This window comes from Ceratotherium simum, chromosome 9, assembly GCF_057802395.1.
Source record: "Ceratotherium simum simum isolate JZ-2026a chromosome 9, ASM5780239v1, whole genome shotgun sequence".
In the NCBI taxonomy this organism is placed as follows: Eukaryota; Metazoa; Chordata; class Mammalia; order Perissodactyla; family Rhinocerotidae; genus Ceratotherium; species Ceratotherium simum.
In genome coordinates, this window is record NC_141908.1 from 20,567,399 (window position 1) to 20,589,649 (window position 22,251).

The 22,251-nt window shown below is 35.8% G+C and overlaps 1 protein-coding gene across 1 annotated transcript in view; it reads left to right on the top strand.

Annotated features, from left to right (window-relative positions):
- The window catches only part of THSD7B (thrombospondin type 1 domain containing 7B), an 808,984-nt gene that overhangs the window by 287,259 nt on the left and 499,474 nt on the right, over positions 1-22,251 (top strand). Inside the window, exon 4 of the mRNA XM_087435109.1 lies at positions 15,879-16,127. Within this exon, the coding sequence (XP_087291235.1) occupies positions 15,879-16,127 (249 nt within the window). The remainder of the gene's footprint in view (positions 1-15,878; positions 16,128-22,251) is intronic.

Genomic DNA, 22,251 nt, shown 5'->3' on the forward strand with positions numbered 1-22,251 from the left:
TAATGCTGCAATGAAGAAATATGGGGATGCATGTATCTTTTCAAATTAGTGTTTTCATTTTCTTCAGATAAATGCCCAGAAGTGGAATTGCCAGATTATATGGTAGTTTTATTTTTAATTTTTTAAGTAATCTCCATACTGTTTTCCATAGTGGCTGCACCAATTTACATTCCCACCAACAGTGCACAAGGGTTCCCTTTTCTTCACATCCTTGTCATCACTCGTTATTTCTTGTCTTTTTGATGATAATCATTCTAACAGGTATGAGATGATATCTCATTGTGGTTTTGGTCTGCAGTTCCCTGATGATTAGTGATGTTTAGCCTCTTTTCATGTGCCTGTTGGCCATCTGTATGTCTTCTTTGGAAAAATGTCTATTCAGATCCTCTACCCAATTGTTAATCGAATTGTTTTTTTGCTATTGAGTTATGAGTTCTTTATATATTTGGAATATTAGCCCCTTATCAGATTCATGGTTTGCAAACCTTTTCTCCCATTATGTAGGTTACCTTTTCATTTTGTTGATGATTTCCTTTGCTGGGCAGAAGCTTTTTAGTTTGATGTAGACCCACTTGTTTATTTTTACTTTTATTGCCTTTGCTTTTGGTGTCAAATCCAAAAAATTGTCAAGACCAATGTCAAGAAGCTAACTGCTTATGTTTTCTTCTAGGAGTTTTATGGTTTCAGGTCTTACATTCAATTCTTTAATGCATTTTGAATTAATTTTTGTGTATGGTGTAAGATAGTGGTCCAGTTTCATTCTTTTACATGTGGCTGTCCAGTTTTCCCAACACTATTTATTGAAGAGACTGTCCTTTCCCCATTGTATATACTTGACTCCTTTGTTGTAAATTAATTTGACCATATAAGCGTTGGCTAATTTCTGGGCTCTCTATTCTGTTCCATTGATCTGTGGCTATTTTTATGCCCAAACCATACTGTGGTTTTGGTTTTGATTACTATACCTTTGTAATATAGCTTGAAATCAGGGAGTGTGGTGCTGCCTGCTTGGTTCTTCTTTCTCAAGATTGCTTTGGCTATTTGGAATATTTTCTGGTTCCATACAAATTTTAGGATTCTTTGTTCTATTTCTGTGAAAAGTGCCATTGGAATTTTGATCGAGATTGTATTGAATCTGTAGACTATTTTGGGTAGTATGGACATTTTAACGATATTGATTCTTCCAGTCTATGAGCATGGAATATTTTTCCATTTATTTGTGTTGTCTTTAATTTCTTTTATTAACATCTTATAGTTTTCAGTGTACAGGTCTTTCCCCTCTTTGGTTAAATTTATTCCTAGGTATTTTATTCTTTTTGATGCAATTGTAAATCGGATTTGTTTTCTTAATTTCTCTTTCTGATAGTAGAAAGAACTAACATTTTATGTTGAGACGACGTAACTAAAAACATCGTAAACTAAAAACATCGTAACTCAAAGGTATCTGTGATAGTGCTTTTCATTTGTTTCAAGTCTATTTTTGTTTCTATTAGGAGTGTTTTATAGTTTTATTTATAAGGATTTTGAACACTTCTTAAGTTGTTTTCTTAAGTATTTTATATTTTTGTTGCTATAGTAGATGGCGTTTTGTCATCCATTGTATTCTCTAACTGGTTAATAGAAAATGCTATTGATATGTAAATGTTAATTTTATAACTTTTAGCTTGCTGAATTCTTTTGTTATTTGAGTTATCTTTTGTCATTTATTTTCTGGTTATTTTCAAATATAATGTCATGTTATTAGTAAATAGGGAGAATTTTATATCTTTCCTAATTCCCATGCCTCTAATTGTTTTCTCTCTTTTAGTATATTGAATACAGAAAAATATTAAGTAGTAGTGAAGATAGTGAGCATTCTTACCTTTCTCAAATCTCATTGAGAATGCCTCCAGGGTTTCCCCATTAAGTAAAGATTCTGGTTTTAGGATTGAGGTATTTGTTTTCTTACTGCTGTAACAAATTACCACAAATTTAGTGGCTTAAAACAACACATTTATTATTTTATGGTTTTGGAGGTCAGAAGTCTGAATGGATCTCACTGTAATAAAATCAGGTTGTCAGCAGGCTGCATTTAGTCTGGAGATTCTAGCAGAGAATTAGTTTCCATGCCTTTTCCAGCTTCTAAAGACTGCTTGCATTCTTTGGCTGGCAGTGTAGTTTCTTCAAATCTTCCTCTGAAAGATTTCTCTGACCCTCACTCTCCTGCAGCCCTTTTTCATAAGGAACCCTGGAATTACATTAGTGCCACAAAGATAATCCAGGGTAATCTCTCCATTTCAATCAATATCCTTAGTTTAATCACATGTGCAAAGTACCTTTTCTTATTTAAGGTAACACATTCACAGGTTCTGGGGATTCAGGCATGAACCTCTTTGGAGTGGGGGAGATATTCTGCCTGTTACAGGTGTGTGTGTGTGTGTGTGTGTGTGTATTTAATCATATTAAGGATGTATCCATCCATTTCTGTTTTTGTCAAGAGTTTGTACTAGGAATGAATATTGAATTCTGTCAAAGCATTCTTTTTGAGTCTCTTCCTGAGATAATCGTATGATATTTTTCTTTGAACCTATTAATGTAGTGAATAATATCAATATATTTTCAAATATTGAGCCATTCTTGCATTTGTAATATATACTCCACTTTGTCATTTTCTTCTTTTTACTTTCTTTATCAAGTTGAGATATTATTATTCTTGCTTCATAAAAATAATGTGGAAGAGTTCCTTCACTTTCTATGTTCTAAACAATTTATGTAGCTTTGGGACTATCTGGTCACTAAAGGTTTGGTAGAATTTCTTTGTGAATTCCCCTGGAACTGATGCTTTTTTTTTTTTGTGAGGAAGATCAGCCCTGAGCTAACATCCATGCTAATCCTCCTCTTTTTTGCTGAGGAAGACTGGCTCTGAGCTAACATCTATTGCCAGTCCTCCTCCTTTTTTTCCCCCAAAGCCCCAGTAGATAGTTGTATGTCATAGTTGCACATCCTTCTAGTTGCTGTATGTGGGACGCAGCCTCAGTGTGGCCAGAGAAGTGGTGCATCTGTGCGTGCCCAGGATCCAAACCCGGGCCACCAGTATCGGAGCGCTCGCTCTTAACCGCTAAGCCACGGGCTGGCCCCAGGACCTGATGCTTTATTGTGAGATACATCTTTGAAAACTTTCTCTATTTTTTTTCTATGGAGACTGTTCTGTTCATACTGGGAATAGTTTTGGTGACTATATTCTTAAGAGAAATGACTCATTTCCCTTAGATTTTCAAATTTATTTACATAGATATATATCTTGTATCAAGAGTTGTTTACCCTGTGTCATTTTTTATTTTTTTATACGTGTACTTTTTCTCTTCAGTTATTGTTTAAATTAGTGCTTTGTTTATTTGGTTAACTTAAAGAAAATACGATTTTGGTTTATCAATTTGTTCTGTTTTTATTTTCTCTGCTTCATTTATTTCTGCATTTTTCTTCATTGTGATTTCTTTGTATTTATTTATTTTTTCTTTTTCTAGGATTTTGGATAAAGTATTTAATTAATTTATCTTTATTTGTATTGACTGATGTGTTTAGGGTTATCAGTTTTTTTCTGATTGCTGCTTTAAATGGATCCCATAGATTCTGAACATGTCGTGTTTTTATCATCATTAATTCTGTCCATTCTCTTTATATTTCCCCTTTCAACTAAGATTTGTTCAATGCAAGATATTTTAATTTCCAGATAGTAAGGCCTTTTTATTTATTTTTTTGTTTGTTTTATTTTCAATTTCTAGTTTTATTGCATTGTATGCAGAGATTGCTATTTGTAATATTTCTACTTTATAGAACCTACTGATACTTTCTTGGTGTTATAATCTATGATCAATATTTATGAATGTTCTGTATTCACTTAAGAAGAAGGTATATTCTCTATTATTGGTGTGAGTTGTTTAATATATAAAAGTTGTTGATTATACATTTTAAGTTTTTTATATCCTTACTAATTTTTGTCCACTTGACCTGACTTATGCTAAAAATGGTTGTTAAATTCTCCTATTATTAGTATTTATTTAATCTTTTTCTTCTGCATCTTCTACATTTTTTCCTATACGTGGTTGCTGATATTATTTGGCACATAGATTTTCACAAGTGCTATATTTTCTTTGTGGAATGTAGCTTTTAGCATTATAAAGTATCCTTATTTGTCTCTTCTAACCTTTGCTGGCTGATTTTACTTTGTCGGATATTAGGATTGCAACACAGGCATTCTTATTGTTTTCATTTGCTGATAAATCTTTGTCTATCCCTTTATTTTTAGCTTTTTGTAATCATCATATGTTAGGTGTTTCTCAGATTCAGCATCAACATGGAGTTGGGTTTTGCTTCGTAAATCAACGTAAACATTAAATTTCTTTTAATAGGTGAGTTAAGCATATTCACATTTGTTGATATGACTGTTATGTTCTGTCTCAATTCAGTCATATTATCTTATGTTGAATAACAGTGTATATGATATTATATTTACTGTGTTTTTTATTTGGTGTATGCTTGTTACTTTTAAATATATTTTTTGGTATTTAGGAATGCTTATATTCTTATTTTAGGGCTATCTTTGTCTTAACACTTTTTATAGTGCCCTTCATTCCTCTTTTTCTAACCTCATCTATTACTATGTGTTATATCAGTTTTAAACGACTCCCACCTATAACCTATAACCTTACTCTACTTTCCCACTTTTTCTCTCCCTTGTCCTTTCTTCTTTTAGGTGAATTCTTTCTATTTGTCAGAACATATAGTGTTTATATATCATTCTTATACCCATGACCCCACCCTCATGTAGTCTTAGCTTTACAGTTATTTATATGAAATGGTTAAGTTCAGGCCTGTTTTGCCAAAGCTTTCCAAATTGTCTTTGGTTGGACGAAGCTCAACATCCAGTAGATTGCTATGGAAAGTCACAATATACAGTATTTCCTGAATTTGGCGGGTTAAAAATTATTTGAAGAACAGCTTAGCAGGATATAATATTCTTGGTTCACGTTTTCTCTTTTCTTGAAAACTGCTGCCTAAATGCAACCTTGTTGTTTTTGAGAACTCTGTAGCCAGTTAATTTTTTAATCTTCGTAAGTTATTTCATCTCTTTGCCTGAAAGTTGTTTCATATTTTTCCCTGAACACCTGACTATTTTTCTTTATCTTTCAAGTCAAATAGTTTTACAAGTGTGTGTCTTGGAGTTGACTGTTCTGGGTTGGATTTCTGTGATACTTGGTGGGTCCTTTCAGTGTATTGGTTCAGGTCTTCTTTTATTTTGGGAAAATTTTGGGGGGGTTATGTTTGTAAACATTACTTTGTTCCAGTGTAGTAGCTTTTTTTTCCAAGGACATTTAACACAGGTATGTTGTACCTCCCTGCCTATTTTCCATTTCATCTACTTTCTATGACCCATTTTACTTCTTTATCTCATCTTATTTCTCTTTGTTTTATTCCCTACTTTCCATCAATACCCCATATTATGTTTTCATTTGAATCTGTTCTTTTTTGGGCATCTTGTAATTCAGTATGCTTTTTTTTTTTTTTTTGTGAGGAAGATTGGCCCTGAGCTAGCATCTGTTGCCAATCTTCTTCTTTTTGCTTGAGGAAGATTGTCGCTGAGCTAACATCTATGCCAGTCTTCCTCTATTTTGTATGTGGCACACCGCCACAGCACGGCTTGATGCATGGTGTGTAGGTCTGCATCTGGGGTTCCAAACCTGTGAACTCCAGGCCGCCGAAGTGGAGTGTGTGAACCTAACTGCTTTGCCACTGGGTGGGCCCCCAGGAGTCATTTTTGAAATGATTTTTTTCTTCCATTTTCTTCCTGAGTTCAATCAATTATCCTTTTATTTCTTTCTGTTTTTTTGCCCAATGTGGTCTTAGTTTTAGTATTTCTGATTCAAGGTAGATTTGGGAAGGTTTTTTTTTTTTTTTTTTTAATATCTCTAAATGTTTATTTGAGGATATTTACTGGAGTTTTGTGTTATATTACAATATTTTTTCTGCTTTGTTCCTGGTTGTTTAGGAGAGATGTCTTACCAGCACAAAATCTTTCACATTTTCTGATTTTTCATTGTAGTGTGGAATGGATGTAGTTTGCCTTTTTTCTGTTCCTATTCATTTCTGGAACACAGTTTCTATTTCAAAAACATCCTCTCCTATCAGTTCTGCCCTCTTTTGTGAAGTTTCATTTATGGTTGTTGTTGCTGGTAGCAGTGGTGGGGAAAGATTGATGGGTCTTGTTTCACCTTTGTTTCTGCAGGATCCTTAATTTTCCCCCACGATTTCCTTTACTGCCTTGCCTCTAAGGACTACCAACTATTCTCTGTGTACATGATCGTCCTCCAAAGGCATGCTTCTCCAAGACTGCCACTTCCAGTCTCACACACTTTCAAGGCCCTTCTCTGTGTCTGGGCTCTGAACTACCAAGTTCTGACCTGTATTTTGAAGTTATTGGGGAACTTTCTTTTCCTGGAAATGACTTATCTGTGCTTTATCTAAATTTTTGATTCCTTTTTAGTCTTTTTTCATGGAATTTTTTAGGATGCCCCTCCTCTGCTTTCCACACCCAGTAAGTTGCCTTGGTAGGTGGTCAGTGGGTAATCTGTTAGAATTGTTTTCTACTTACATGTGATTTGAAGTGGTGTGTGTGTGTGTGTGTGTGTGTGTGTGTTTATGTTCTCTGTCTCCAGTAATGGTGAACACAAGGGTAATGCGTGGTTTTATTTGCTTTTCTTGGTGATATTATTTGGGGGTGTGGTGGTAGGAGAAATTCAGAGTCAGGCAACTGCCATGTTCTCCAAACCTAGAGGTCAAGATAGGCTTTTTCTTTTCAATGAAGCTTTCAGATCTTATAAATTTGAGTCTGTAACAAGAAGAGCTGTCACATGGATTAACTGTAAACATAATTTTGGCCTAAAAGATAGAGGAATTTAATTTTAGTCTTGGCCATTCTATGTTTTTTCTGTTTGCCCATTGGAAATCACATAACTTTTTGAGCATTGGTTCACTTCTCTATAAGATGAGGGCAGTGGTTAAGACCTTCAGATGATTGCTGATACTGCTTTCATCTCTAACCCTTTACTCACACATTCACAAAAGTCTACCTACGTATCATTCTTAGTACTCTAAGAAATTTGGAGAAGATAAAATCCATTTTATTCTGAGACTTGCACTGCGTTATAAATCGATGTTGAATAATCTTTTCTAGTAACAGGAAATGATCACAATACTAAAAACGTTCCATTTTGATATAATATCACTCTCAAGGATATTCCTTCTCAAGAATTTAATATCTCAGTATATCTGTGTGTTTATCTCTGTATCTATAGAACAATCTCTTATCTCACAGAAGCAACTGAACAGCATATTTAAAAAATATAATTTCATATTGCTATTTTATCTTTAGTGCATGATTTTAGGTTTATTACCTATTGAGAAGTTTAAAATGATATAAATCAAAAGAAGAAATTAAGAGGCATTTTAATAGCTCAGTTTTCTTTTATTCAGAATTAGAAAGAAAAAGGTTATATATCTCAAGCTGTGGCCCCTGTTAGTTATATTCTAACCTAACATAAACATTATTTTTGTCAAACAAGACGTAAATTACCTCAGGTTAATTTGGCCATGCAAAGAAGTTATAGAGAAAAGGAAACTCATAATCTTCCAGCTAAAATTGCTCAGTAATCCTTATTTTTTCTTAGAAATTTTAAATTATTTCTTATATTTTCAAAATTGTCTTCCAGACAACATTTAAAAACTCTGCTTGTTCAAATGTCTTCACCTGCTGAATCTCATAGTGTGATAGGCAGTTCACTTTTTGAGTCTCGTTTCTAAAGCAGCCAGGATTTCACATAAACCTTGGAATATACATGTTTTTCTTCTTCAATTTATTCTTCTTTCTTTTTCTTTCAGGTATTACTGTTAGTTTGATTGGTGGCAGAACAATACTACCAGTTTGGAGTCAAAATCATTAAAATAAATAACATATATTCCATCTGATTTCCAAAATCTATTCTCTTTTAAGCCTGTCTCAGTTCTGGTTCATTTCTAATCATTTCTCCATTCACATTTTATTCTCTGGTGTTATTTTCATGATGTGATTTTGCAGTCATTCTCTAAGTTAGAATTTGAAAACTCCAAGAACAACAGTTCTTTTGTTATTATGCTATAATGTGTGTAAGCTGCTACCATGTGGATAGCAGTTTTGCTAAATAATTGGAACAACTGCTTTTGAATGGCTCATTGTTTTTTTTTTTTTAACTTTAACAAATAGTTTTGTAATTTTATTTATTTATTTTTTTCCCCCCAAAGCCCCAGTAGATCGTTGTATGTCATAGCTGCACATCCTTCTAGTTGCCGTATGTGGGACACGGTCTCAGCATGGCTGGAGAAGCGGTGCGTCGGTGCGCGCCCGGGATCAGAACCCGGGCCGCCAGCAGCGGAGCGTGCGCACTTAACCGCTAAGCCACGGGGCTAGCCCTGGATCATTGTTTGATTATGGTTTCTAAAATACTTTCTTAGTTGCAATTTCACTTCTATAAAAATAACTTTTTAACTGTAAAGCATATTTTGGAATTATTAAATTCTGTAAACAAATATTACATAATTTAGAAGATTAATAGAAATGAAAATAATTTCACTCTTTAATACTTTAGTCATTCATTTTTAATTACTTCTAACCAGTATTTTTTTCCATGTGTAGAGTATATTTAGCTCTTTAGGAGTTTGTTGATTTATAGATTGGATCGTTATGTGGCTTTAGCAAAGCTTTGTGTCAAATAACTTTTCAGGTTTTTGGTTAAATATGGCAAAATGAACACAACCATTTATTACTGCTATATTCTGGAATCCCACTTAAATAATGGTAAAAGAATGAAAAAGGGCATAAACTCTCAAGGACAAATATAGTAGGAAAGAGTATAACAGCTAAAAAGAAATATCAACAAATTCTGGGAGCTGGAAAGCAGATGGACAAGTGGTAATTTACCTAGCAGAGTGGAAAAGCTGAAAGATCCCCTTCAGTTGGGAGATCTGCAAGAAGCAAATCAGTTTACATGGCACAGCTGTGTCAGACGCAAAGCTCTGTGGTTGTCATGTTTGTGCCTCTTCCATAGCACATAGAAAGATGTTTCACTGTCTTCTTTCCGGTTATGTTGGAGCCATTTCACTACGATCTGTCCAATGAAGTGTGGGCAGAAGTAATGTAAGCCACTTCTAAATTCAAGTCATAAATTACTTTGGGCCATCCTCCTACTCTCTCTTTCCTTTCTAAAGGTGAACTTGGAAGCCACGTATTCTAGATGGTGAATCTATAAGATGGATACAAACTGGATCCTTAAGTCATGAGGTAGAGGAGTACCTTCTAGGAGAGCTGAATAACCTGCATCAAACTGTATGTGAAATGAAAATGAACACTTATTTTGTTAAACCATTGCACTTTCAGGGATTATTTGCTACCACCATATAGTCTATTCTATTCTGACTAATACAAGATTCTTGGAAGCCTTAAGAATTATAGGCAGTAAGTAACTCTGAGGACAGATGTGTTCAGTGTGCCAAAAATTACTCACCTGAATAACATAGTATAAGTACAAAACACCATCCTGTGAACATGCAGGTTAAATGAAAATCCACACATAGTTTGTGAGAATGCCCTGACTGTTCTCCTTCTCCAATTGGTTTTCATAAAGCTCACAGCCAGGTCTATACACATGATGCAAGAGATAGGAAGATTCCTGTTTTGGGAAAAATGTGAGCTAAAGAGTAAAGACTGAAGGAGACCAACATTTGAGAGTCTCTCATAGAATGATCTGAGTTCTGCGTAATCAGCTAAAGTAATGTTTACCATTTGATGAGCCCCACCTATAATCAAAGAGCTTCCAATCTATACACCATCTGTGTACCTCATTCTAATTCATAATAGCAAAGGATCACAAAAGTAAAAAAAAACATTTATAATTAATATTGACAAAGACACGAAATGAGATAATTCACTCATAAAATAAAAATAGAATAATCTTAAAAAGGAGTAAGTAGGAAATAAGAAAGAAATTTTGGACATTAAAAATTTGATTGCAGGGGCTGGCCCGGTGGCGCAGCGGTTAAGTGAGTGATCTGTTTCTGCGGCCCGGGGTTTCGCAGGTTCAGATCCTGGGCACTCACCGATGCACCGCTTATCAAGCCATGCTGTGGGGGCATCCCATATAAAGTGGAGGAAGATGGGCACGGATATTAGCTCAGGGCCAATCTTCCTCAGCAAAAAAGAGGAGGATTGGCAACAGATGTTAGCTCAGGGCTAATCTTCCTCACACACACACACAAAAGTTTGGTTGCAGAATGTGTTAAAAATTAATAAAAAGTTTAAAGATAATTTTGAGGAAATGTCTTTTGTAGGAAAAAACACCAAAACTAGAGAAAAAAATATCAGAATTATGTAGCTTAAACAAGAACGACAAATGTGTTCAATGTTGATGTTTGCAAAAAAAGAGTTTCTATAAAACACCATACATGAAAAAGTATATAAAATAGATTGATGTCCTAAATAAGAAATCAGAAAATATAAAAGTTTCCTGGAAGAAGAAATATGAAAGCATAACTTTTTGGAATTGGGATAGGGGAAAAATATTAAATGCAGCATAAAAAGCACAAACCATAAAGGGAAAGACTGAACAACAAACTAAAAAAACTGTGTAGCACAAAAAGGCACTATAAACAAAATTAAAAATAAAATTATGGGAAAAGATATTTGTAACATATAGAACAAACAACAGGTTACCATATAGAATCTCTCTGTGTATCTCTATTTATTGTCATCATCTATATATGTGTGTGAGTGTACTTTTTAAATTCAATAAGAAAAAAGGCAACTCAATAGAAAAATGGGTATATTAGTGTTCTATTGATTCTGGAAGAAATTACACAAACTAAGAGGCTTAAAACAATACAAATTTATTATCTTACTGTTCTGGAGGTCAGAAGCCTAAAAGTGAAGAAATCTTGAAATGGAGACATTATTCTGTGTTTTTTCTGGAAGTTCTGGGGGAGAATCCATTTCCTTGCATTTTCCAATTTCTAGAGGCTGCACCCATTCCTTGGCTCACGGCCTTACATTATTCCAACCTCTGATTCTGTTATAACATTTCCTTCTCTGTCTCTGGCCCTTTCGCCTCCCTTTTCTAGGGACCCTTGTAATTACATTGGACCCACTTGCATAATCCAGAATAATCTCTTCCTCTCAAAATCCTTAACAATCACGTCTGCAAAGTCTCTTTTGGCATGTAAAGTAACATATTCACAGCTTCCAGGGATTAGGATGTGGACATTTTAGGGGGACCATTAGTCAGCCTACCACAATGGGCAAAGAGTATGGATGGTCAGTTCATGCGATAGGAAATCTGATTAGTCACTACAGATGTGAGAGGAATATAAAGCTCAGTGGCAATCTGAAAAATCAAATGCACTTTCTCAACATTTTGGAAAAAGTAAGTCTGATAATACCCAAGAGCTTTGAGTATGTAGGAAAGAAAAAGTTCACAATACCTGGTAGATTTGATTACATGAATATTTATGGCCCAACTCCAGGCAAAAATACTAGGGAAAATCTCTCACACGTGTTACAGCATAGAAACATGTAAAAAGAGGTTAAATACATAATCCTGTGGAGTTGTAAGAGATTAAGCACAACCAAAAGATGCACTAATGGGAGAATGAATAAATAAACTATCATGTATTCATATTGGAATATTACTTACTAATAAAAGTGAATGACCATTACTGCATTTGTCAACATGGATAGATTTAAAAGTCATAATATTAAGTGAAGAAAATAATTTCCAGAGTAATATGTATAATAAAACAACATTTAAGTAAAACTTTTAAAAACATGCAAGATGATGAATGCTATGTGCTATTTATGAACATATACATATTTAGTTAAAGTATAAAGGCATGGGGCCGGCCCTGTGGCTTGGTGGTTAAGTGCGCGCGCTGCAATGCTGGTGGCCCGGGTTCGGATCCCGGGTGCGCATCGAAGCACCACTTCTCCGTCCATCCTGAGGCCGAGTCCCACATACAGCAACTAGAAGGATGTGCAGCTATGACATACAACTATCTACTGGGGCTTTGGGGGGAAAAAGTAAAATAAATAAAATCTTTAAAAAAAAAAAAAAAGTATAAAGGCATGGTGGAGAATAATACAAATAAATTTTAGAATCGTGGCTGTCTGAGAAAGAGAGGTGGAACTAGGATTGCAAAGGACAGAGGGGACTTCACCTGAATTTGTAATTTTTTATTTATTTAAAGAAATCTGAAGCAAATGTTTGCCTTTGCCAATAAAGTATGAGAGCATTTATTATATTACTCTACTGTTCTGAATGTTTGAGATATGTAATGTTATTTTAAAGTGGTAATTGAAGTGTTAATGAAGTTGAGGGTAATTTTCTGTTGATTTTTATGAGTTTCTGTCCTGATTTTGTAAGTAAAGAGATTTCCTTAACATTTCCAGAGGAAGTAAGGATTACTAGAGTAATTTTCAGTTTCAAAGGTTTCCTTTACACTTGAGTACTTGCAAAGTAATTTACAAAATGACAACATACTCTATAAATGTCAAGGATGTATAATTACCATAGCATCTCTTTTTTTAAAAGACAAATCAGCAGTATATGTCTGTTTTATTAAAAAGGCACACCACCTTCTATGAATGGATTGATTCCCACTTCTGTGTGTAGACAATAAGCTTTATTGTGGGCTTTTATAACTTTATAAGGTGATTCTACTTAACACTAAAGGTTACTGCAACTCTGGCGGGTGAGCAGATCACATTTTATTGTTCTTTTTTCCTCCAGATAATGAAACTAAGCAGCCAAGAGACTAAGGTCATACTAATGTATTGTGATACAAAATTCAGAACCCAGATATTTCTGATTAACCATTTAGTGCTCCTCCCACTCTTCTGGTAAAATGGAATCTTACTGATAAAATTAGACCAAGACCTTATGTGGTATCTTTTATGATTATTTTTTTAACCAAAGAAGCAGGTTAGTGAAAGTAACATTAAAAATAAGTAAATATGTGTTCAATGGAACGTATGCCTTTCCTAATTCCAAGAATTAGGAGCCATTTTTAAAAATACAAAGCCCTTCATTAATCCCTGAAACTCTGTGCAAGCGCTTGTACTGTTGGAGTCTTATTGTCTGTTCCACTGGTCTAATAGGAAAAGTCAGTCAGGAGAAGATGAGCAACAGAGAATTAAAGCTGAGAAATAGGAAGAAACAAACCTCTACTTCAGCTGTATACAGAGAACTGCATAGTGTGGGACCTTCTTTATAAAAGGAAATAGAATGTCCATCTTGGAAATTGAAACTCTTTTTCTAAAAGCATAACACAAATTGAAAAACTTTATTAAATTTCTGTATTAGTTTGCTAGGGCTGCCTTAACAAAGTACCACAGACTAGGGACTTAAATAACAAAAATTAATTTTCTCACAGTCTGGAGGCTGGAAAGTCCAAGATAGGTGTCAGAAGGGTTGGTTTCTTCTGAGGCCTCTCTCCTTGGCTTATAGATGGTTGTCTTCTCTCTTTGTCTTCACATAGTCTTTCCTCTGTCTGTGTGTGTCCTGATCGCTTCTTATAAGCACACAGTCATATTGGATTAGGACCCACCCTAGTGACCTCATTTTAACTTAATTACCTCTTTTAAGGTTCTGTCTCCAATGCAAACACATCCTGATGTACTGGAGGTTAGGACTTCAACATATGAGTTTGGCAGGGGGCCGTAGGGTGACACAACTTAGCAAATAACAATTTCTGAAAAGTCAAAACCTAGAAACTTCTTATTGAGCAACAGCTTTCTGTTGTGTCATACAATAGAAAGAGATGTTCTTCTACCCCTGCCTCCACATTGCACAATGATAGTACATTCTGTATTAGGTAGGACATTTTCAAAAGAGATTCTTCCTAGTGTGTCTTGATTCCAAGCTACTAAAATGTCCCATTGGACTGAGTAATGATAATGAAGTATACATTGCCTTTTTCATTTTGAAGGGAATAATATGATCTGAATGGACTTAAAAATAAAATATTGAACCAAAAGTTTATATTATACCATTGTGACTTTTGAAAGCCACACTAGCTCAGTATGGCTTTATGAAGGATATTGATATGGAAATCCCACTGCAATTTACTCATCAATATGGCCAAATATGAGCATGTTTTATTCTCCCCTGTACACCACCTTTCATAATTCGTTTCTCTGTTGGTGGCTTCCTTATCTACATATTTTCTCAAATTGGAAACTAGGAAACATTTTATTACTTCTCTCTTTTTAAACACATACAGAGGAACCATTTCCAAATCCTTTCTGCAGCCCATTATTCCACAAGGTTTTACAGGCCCAATTTTGGAAGTCAGTGTTTGAATATTGACACTGTCTTTGATTTACATTCCTATCAAAATTATCCTTTTCTTCCCCGGAGTGATGGATACCTTTGATTGAATAAGGGAAAGGCCAGCAACAAGACAGTGAAAAAAAGAAAAGAATGCGAATTAGTATTTGAAATATGATCTTTCTATATGAGTATAACTGATTTTCTCCCACTTAAAATTGTTTAATGTTCAATTAAATCCAAATTCTATGATACAAAGCCTGTCCAGACCTACTTTTGAAGAATCCACATACCAAATATCTATCCACTTTCCTCTTTGCGCTTTATGGTTCATAAATTGACAAGTTTATGACAATTGACAAATTGCCTTTTACTTTCCCCCAGTGGTGTGCTTGTAAATGGTTAACCACCAGTTCTTGGGGGTCGGGAGTCAGAGGCTTTTTTTATAGCATTTGCCGATTTCTGTAGTGTAAATACTTCCACAACGGCCAATTTTAAGCTACTTACATGAAATCAACTGGCTTGCAAAATTCCTGAAAGTTTAGCAGTTGGTTCTTGTGAAACAGTATATCCTGCTCTAGCATTCCACTGATTCCCATCCCGACAAAGTGTTTAATCAAGGCTTCAAATATGTTATTTCTTTGACTTAAAATACCCTTCTTTCTGTGCCTGAGAAGCTCCCATTAATTTTTTAAAATGCAGCTCAGATGTCCTTCTCTCTTGGAACCCCCACCCCTACCCCAGGTGGTCCTTCACTGCCTCATCAGTGTTTTTCTTCTTCATTATAAACGCTTTTATGTTGAGTTCATCACATTATCAAATTATCTTATGTTTTTATTTATCTGTTCCCCAATTAGATTGTTTGTATTTGATAGAACTTGAATTTTACAGATAAGGAAATTGATGCTCAGAGTCTAACAGTGTAGGGAAACATAATATCATTTTTGTTTATTTATTAATAGCCCAGTATTTAAAAGAAAGGATAGATTAATACTCTAAAGCTGTGTTTACCTTTGTTTGACCTTTGACAAAGGACTCAGCCTTCCTGAGTCTAAGTTTTCTTATCTACAGACGGAGATAATAGTATGTAAACTCGAGATTGGTGTGAGCAAGTGCCTATGAAGTGCAGCACAGTGTGTGACGCCTAGGAACCAGTCAATAACTGGTAACTGTAGGCTCTGTGTCATAGGTGAGAGCACATGAGAAGAGCCTCCATTATTTCTGATAATGCTTTGGACAAGGTATGGGGTGTACTCATCTTACATGAGTGTGTCTTGCTGGAGTGAAATAACTTCACAGTTTCAAAAGAAATAGAGCATACATTTTTAAAATGTATGTCCTCCAATATTTTATCATGATACCTCTAACAGTTCTTTTAAATCCTTAAATTTGAATGCTTAAACCAGATTTCACTTTTTTTCATCATAGGCATTTCATAATGTTGGTTGCATCTATTTAATCTGTGGCCTACTGTTTTCTGCTTCTGTTCCTTAGCCTTTGCACACAAGACTCCTTCCCTTTGACGGTGCAGTCCTGCATCATGCCAAAAGACTGTGAAACGACTGAGTGGTCCTCCTGGAGTCCCTGCTCCAAGACTTGTCATTCAGGAAATCTCTCATCAGGATTCAGGAGCAGGAGCCGGAATGTGAAGCACATTGCTATTGGAGGGGGCAGGGAGTGCCCTGAACTTCTCGAGAAAGAGGCCTGCATTGTCCAAGGGGAACTTTTGCAGCCATGTCCCAGGTACTGTGCATTCTTTGGCATGAGTACTCAATGTTCTGTATGACCTCATTTTATGTGATATGGGGATGTTAACAGCAATAACAGTAGCTATGACTCATATTTGTTGAGTCTTAACTCAGTACAGAGTTCCATACTAGGCAGTATAGCACAGTGGGTTAAGAGCATGAGCTGTGTTGATTCTCTGGGCTCCGATGCTATTTCTGTGACTTTCTAATTATGTGAATTTCAGCAAGTGCCTAAAGTCTAGTGCCTTAGTTTACTCATTTACTAGCAGTACTTACTTCATCCAGCACCTGGCACTTAGTAAATACTCAGTAACCATCAGTTATCATTACCTGGCATGTCACATCTAATTTTTCTGACAACCTAAGAAGGCAGTCATAGCATTTTCATTTTGCAAATGAGGCCCTTGATGCTCAGAGAGATTAAATAATTCCTGAGGTTACATAGCTAATGAGTGACCCTGATTCTAATGCAGTTCTCTCTCTAAAAGTCACTGCCATGCTGTGGCATTGTTTCTATTCCAGACACCCTAGGGAGCCGGAGAACGTTGGGAAAAGGATTGATGTAAATGAGTAGCTATATTTAATATCTTGCTATTGGTTATATTTTTCCTGGCTGTATAGCCCTTGATAAAGGCCTCCAGTATATTTTCCTCTGGGTTGTTGGCTTACAATAGGCCCAGTCTGATAATGACAGAAGTCATTTGGGCCTGGCCATTCAGAAGCTGTTGGCTATGAATTTGTGGTAATTCCTGCCGGACAGATGCCCTGAACTGTATCTGTTAAATCTGTAGCTATTTTAGATAGAACTTTTCTATAGTTTCTTACAGTCTCTAAGATTTGAGAATCATTTCCCTAGTGAAATATAAGAGGAGGCAAAAATAGCTTCTTGTAGAAATTAATCATCTGGAGATATGTGAAGGTAAGGGGGTTAGAAGCTCAACAGGTGTTGTTGATGGGCCTGGCTATTCCTTAAACCTGAAATAATCTGTATATGGGGCAGGGCAGGGGTAAGGGAGTAGAGGGGCAAGTTCCTGTTCTCAGATTCTTAGCTACACACTTTCTCCACCTCACCATTGAAATCGTGTAGATTTGACATACTCCTTGCATACTGATTGTTCATTTTTTGCTAAGATGACCCCTTAGATTCATATCATTCCTTACCTCAGAAGCTGAGAAGGTAGATGTAGTTCATGATCCTTTACGGATTAACCCATTGTCTCACAGAATCCTCCCTAGTTATTTTGAGTACGTGGTCCATCTTTCAAAACACTGATTTTGGGGCAAAACATGGGATTGTAAATGACATAAAACCTGAAGTCTCTATCCCTTTTGAACTTGGATAGACCTGGATTAAAATTGCATCACCATCACTTATTAGTGGTGTGTTCTTGGACAAGCTGTACAACTTTTCTAAGTAATTTCTCTCTTTGATAAAATGTGTCCAGTTATACTGCCTGTGTTGAAGGTTAATCACCTATAAACCAAGTATGTAAAATGTCGGTCCCAGTGCTCAGCACATAGGAGGCACTATGAGAATCGTGACCCTTATTGTTGCTATTTGCAGGTATGTTCATGGCTAGTGACCTCTTCCTGATATTTTCAACAGTTTGTTGATTTATAGACATCCCTCCATTTTTTTCTTCTCATTTCTTTGTTAATAACTATTACAATTCTCTTGGAAGTCAGTGTGGTGCTTCCCTGATGATACTGAGAAAGTTGAGTTGCATCTACATTTATTAAATATTAACTACCTTTTATTGAGTACCTACTGTTGGCCAATAACCATATCAGAGATTTTTTAAAGATTGTTTAGAATAACATAGAGTTTATCATCCAAATGGGACATTTTGAGAGTAAAAGGGATGTAAACTGGTATTGTTCAGATTCAAATTAAAGTCTGTTTGGCTTCAAAGTCAATGTTCTTTCCGTTACATCACACTGACTCTCATGATAGTCATAGTGAAGCCACACACTCAGATAAGGGTATGTATATATACACATATACTTGTATTCATATGTATTGTTTTTTCCAACAAAATAATGTAGAATGGTAGTAATTCAAGATGTACCCAAGATGAATTTCTGTATTGATCTGTATTTGATTGAACTTTGACATCTGAAAATAGAGTCTGACAAATTTCATTGGAGATGAACCTAGCCCTCTGGTTCTGCCGTTTAGAAATGTTACTGAGCTAGATGTAAAAAAAAATCTCAAATAGTGAATTTGTAGGAAATAGGAGTCTTAGAAATTTCAGTGAATACCAATCAGTGTTTTCCAGGGAGAATGATGTGTTAACTAATGATTCCACTTGGTTGTGGAAAGAGAATGCATAAATAACAACAAAATTAACATTGATTGGCATTCTTGTTTGCCTGAAATCTGAGCTGTGGCCTCTACCACAGGAAAGCATAAAGGCTGTGTACTAACTTTTGTTTCTAGTTTGACATCAGTGATTAAAATTCCTTGTGAACAAGGGAAATGTAAACAAAAATCTATTAGGGAACAAAAATGCCCATTTCTCCTTTCCTAGAATTTGTGAACATTCATATGCATCAAGCGATTTAATTCACCATCTTTTTCCCCAGCAGGAAAATGTACATTTCTGTGACTCTTCATAGTGTTTTTTCAAACTTTCTTGAAATGCAGTTTGACTTTTACCTTTCTACCATCTTTACTATAGGAGACATGTTCTTTTATTCAGTAAATATACATTGACTTCTTTCTATGTGCCAAACGCTATGTTAAGTGTTTGCGATACCTCAGAGAACAAAATAGACAAAGTTCCCTCCCCCTTATGGGATTAAATTTTAATGAAGATACACCAAATAAATATAATAAATAAAATGAATTATGCACTTTGTGTATGTGCTGTGGAAAAAATAAAACATTAGAGTAGGGTAAAGATAGAGGCTTCTGGGATGCTGTTATGGGGGGAGTCAACTCAGATTACAGAATTAAATGGGTCATTAGAGAAGCCTTCTTTGAACAAGCGGGATTTGAGTGGGAGGGCTTGAAGGAAGTGAGGGAATTAGCCATTCAGGTAATTAGAGGAAGAATATTCCAAGAAGAGGGGAGAGCTAGGGAAGTGCTCTAGTTCCTGTATATTAATATTGCTCAAAAAGTTCTTTAGTTGCGTAGCTTTGGGGCTACTCTTCTCACCAGCTGGACTCCACTGATCAGCATTTTAGCTCTAAACGCTATGATTGCCAATCTCTAAGTCATGATTCCATGAAAGGAATTATGACCGAGAGGACCCCATTCTAGAAGTGCTCCCTGAGACCAGAATGCTTTGGAAGTTTCTTGGGGCAACTAGCTCAAGTTAACTTGAAAGGAGACAGAGACCAGTCTATGTTATGCTAACATGGGAAATTTTAGAACTATAAGGGAGTTAGTGTTGTGTAGCCTTAAGCTTGTTTCAAGAGTATGCTACTTTTGACAAAGACATATGTAGACTCTAAGAGACCTCTTCCTCCAGCATTACACAGTCTGCTTGTAATTTTATGCCCCCTTCCAACATAACACTAAGAACTCACATTGTATATTATAGGGTGGGATTAGAAACGAGAGAAATGGGATAAATCTGCTTGTCACTTGCCACCTTTTCTCTTGGTGTGTTTATCTCCTGTCATTGGGCATCATGACCTTAGGCATTATGTTATTCTGTGCCTCAAAACGTTGAAAGATAAGTGTTTTATAAGGTGCCTTGGCACCTGTTTTTTTTAATGTCCTGATTAACATTTAAAGTATTAGATCCTATATCTCAACTAAGAGGATGGTGAAAAGCATTCTAAGAGTGTAAATGCTAAGGTGGCCCTGTTTACTAGAGAGCGTAAGGAAAGACAGAAGACACAGAAGCTGTAGTATTACAATGCTTAATGTCAGATAGCCGAGACATGACCTGATGCTGGAATAGCCATGACTCTAGATCCTTTGTGCTTAAGTAGAGAGCTCATTCTGGTTGAAGACACTGTAACCCACAAGAATGTTGAGAAATGTCAGCATCTCTCTTGGAAGTGACACCTCAGATGACCTACCAGCAACTTCTGCCACCTCAGCAGGAGGCAACAGCTTTCATACAAAAATGGCTATTCTACCTCTTAAATGAGCATTTAGAGTTTGAAATCAAATATAAGACAGCACTATTAAAAGGTGACAGTGACCAATGTCGAGTGAAACTCTTCAGAAGATCTCAAGGCAGAAGCCGTATGGCTGATAGTATTACGTAGATTGTGTGATATTACTGCACAGAAAAGCCAATTTGTAAAACATTGTTTCAATACTCGTGTCTGGCACTGAACAGATGGACTCTCATAATCCATCCCTCCTTGTCGCTGGTGTGTATGAATTTATCCTTATTATGAGTGAACTAGAGATTTTTCACAAAAGATCTGTCTGTGATCATACTGAGAGGTCTATCTGGGTCTCCTGCAGCCCACTTTGATTTGCTTGTAAAACAACCCCCGGTGACCAGCCTTTTTCTCTCTAACATCTCTTTCAGGCGCTGAACCCAATTTTAGATTTTCTAGATTAAAATCTTTTTTCTTGAGAAACTCTGGGGATTAGTTGGTGGATCTTTTTAGATGAATGTTGAAGCCAGAATTTAGCCAAGGAAAAGAAATGGTGGGTAACACTAGGCTTGGTGGTTGGCTTCTTTGCCCCCTGGAATGGAGTGAAAGCTGGAATGGGGTTGACATGTCCTGAAGGGATGTTTGTACAACACCTGCTTCAGCCTGTCACTGTGTTAATTGCCCAAGAATTCAGGAAACTGAAGACTTTCAGTCTGTGTTCACTTAGTTTATTCATCTTAAGAATAGTGTATAGTATATTCTTTAAAAGTGAGAACATCCAGAACATGATAACCATGTTTTTTAAGTGTTTAATAGTTGATAATGTTCCCACACATCATCACATACATATGGATGTGAATTTTTTGTTTATTTTTTTCCTCTACCTTAGAATGGGGAGCACCTATAAAAGCGCCTGGCTCATAGTAAATGCTCAGTAAAAAAGATGAATGAATGAATGCTCAAATGTAGGGCAGTTCCAGAACAATATTATGCACAGGGTACTATATTCTATGCTTATGTTTGTTATATAATGTGGGTGAAGGATTCAAGGTCATTTCTTATAAAGAGCAGCTGAAATTGGCATCATCAAGGAATTAAATAAGGACATCTACCCAGGGAAGGGGATGGACACACAGACCTTGATGTGACATGGTCCCCAGTGGCCGCCTTGCTTCCACTAACAGTGTGTCTGGTTTTCCAGATACGTAGTTTCTGTTGTCATTGGTTATAAAAGTATCTTGAAAAAGTATGAGGAATGAGATTACAATCTGAATTTGTAACAGTTTGCCTTCCAGAACAGAATGGCACGCACATCACCTCCCACACCTTCTGTATCTTCTCCCATTGACCGTCTACCACAGAACCTAACACCTTGCACATAATAGGAGTTGAATAAATGGCTGTTAAATGAGTTAATGGGTTCTTTAAGGAAGGTTTTTGTTTTTTATTGTTTTAATTAAGCTGCTTTTCTGCAGCACTTGAGGAGTGAAGGAGTCATGACCTGGAATCCTCAGGAGAATCTGTTTTAGAAAAGAAGCAACACTTTTCAAAGAATCTTTAAATTGTTTCATCATAAGGAGACTGATGCTTTTATATTGAGTCCGTCTTTTACTGGTGCATATTGTTTCATGAGTCCCCACTGTGCCACTGTAAGTCGTCCTGGATGGAAGATTTGTTCCCCTGTTAGTGTAAGAAAGTTAACGTACTGTTAAGTGCTGTGCATAGCGATAGAAGTCTATTAATAATACATATGTGGAGTTTGGCTAGCAAAGCCATCTGCCAAAGAGCAAAGAGCTTTGCACTTCAGAGTAGCTTTCCATAATCAATAGTCCCACTCTATTCAATAAAAAATTACTAGAGCATAAAATGTATAAAGCTTGATCGGGTCCCTTTATTTTGGTCGTCTGTTCAGCAAAAAATACAAGTTAATTATTTTCTAAATGCATTTACAACTTTAAAAGGACAACAGACATTATCATAAATTAGTCATGCTGCAGTACACTGATTTTTAATATACACACATTTAATTTGAATACCTTGCACTAGGGTTT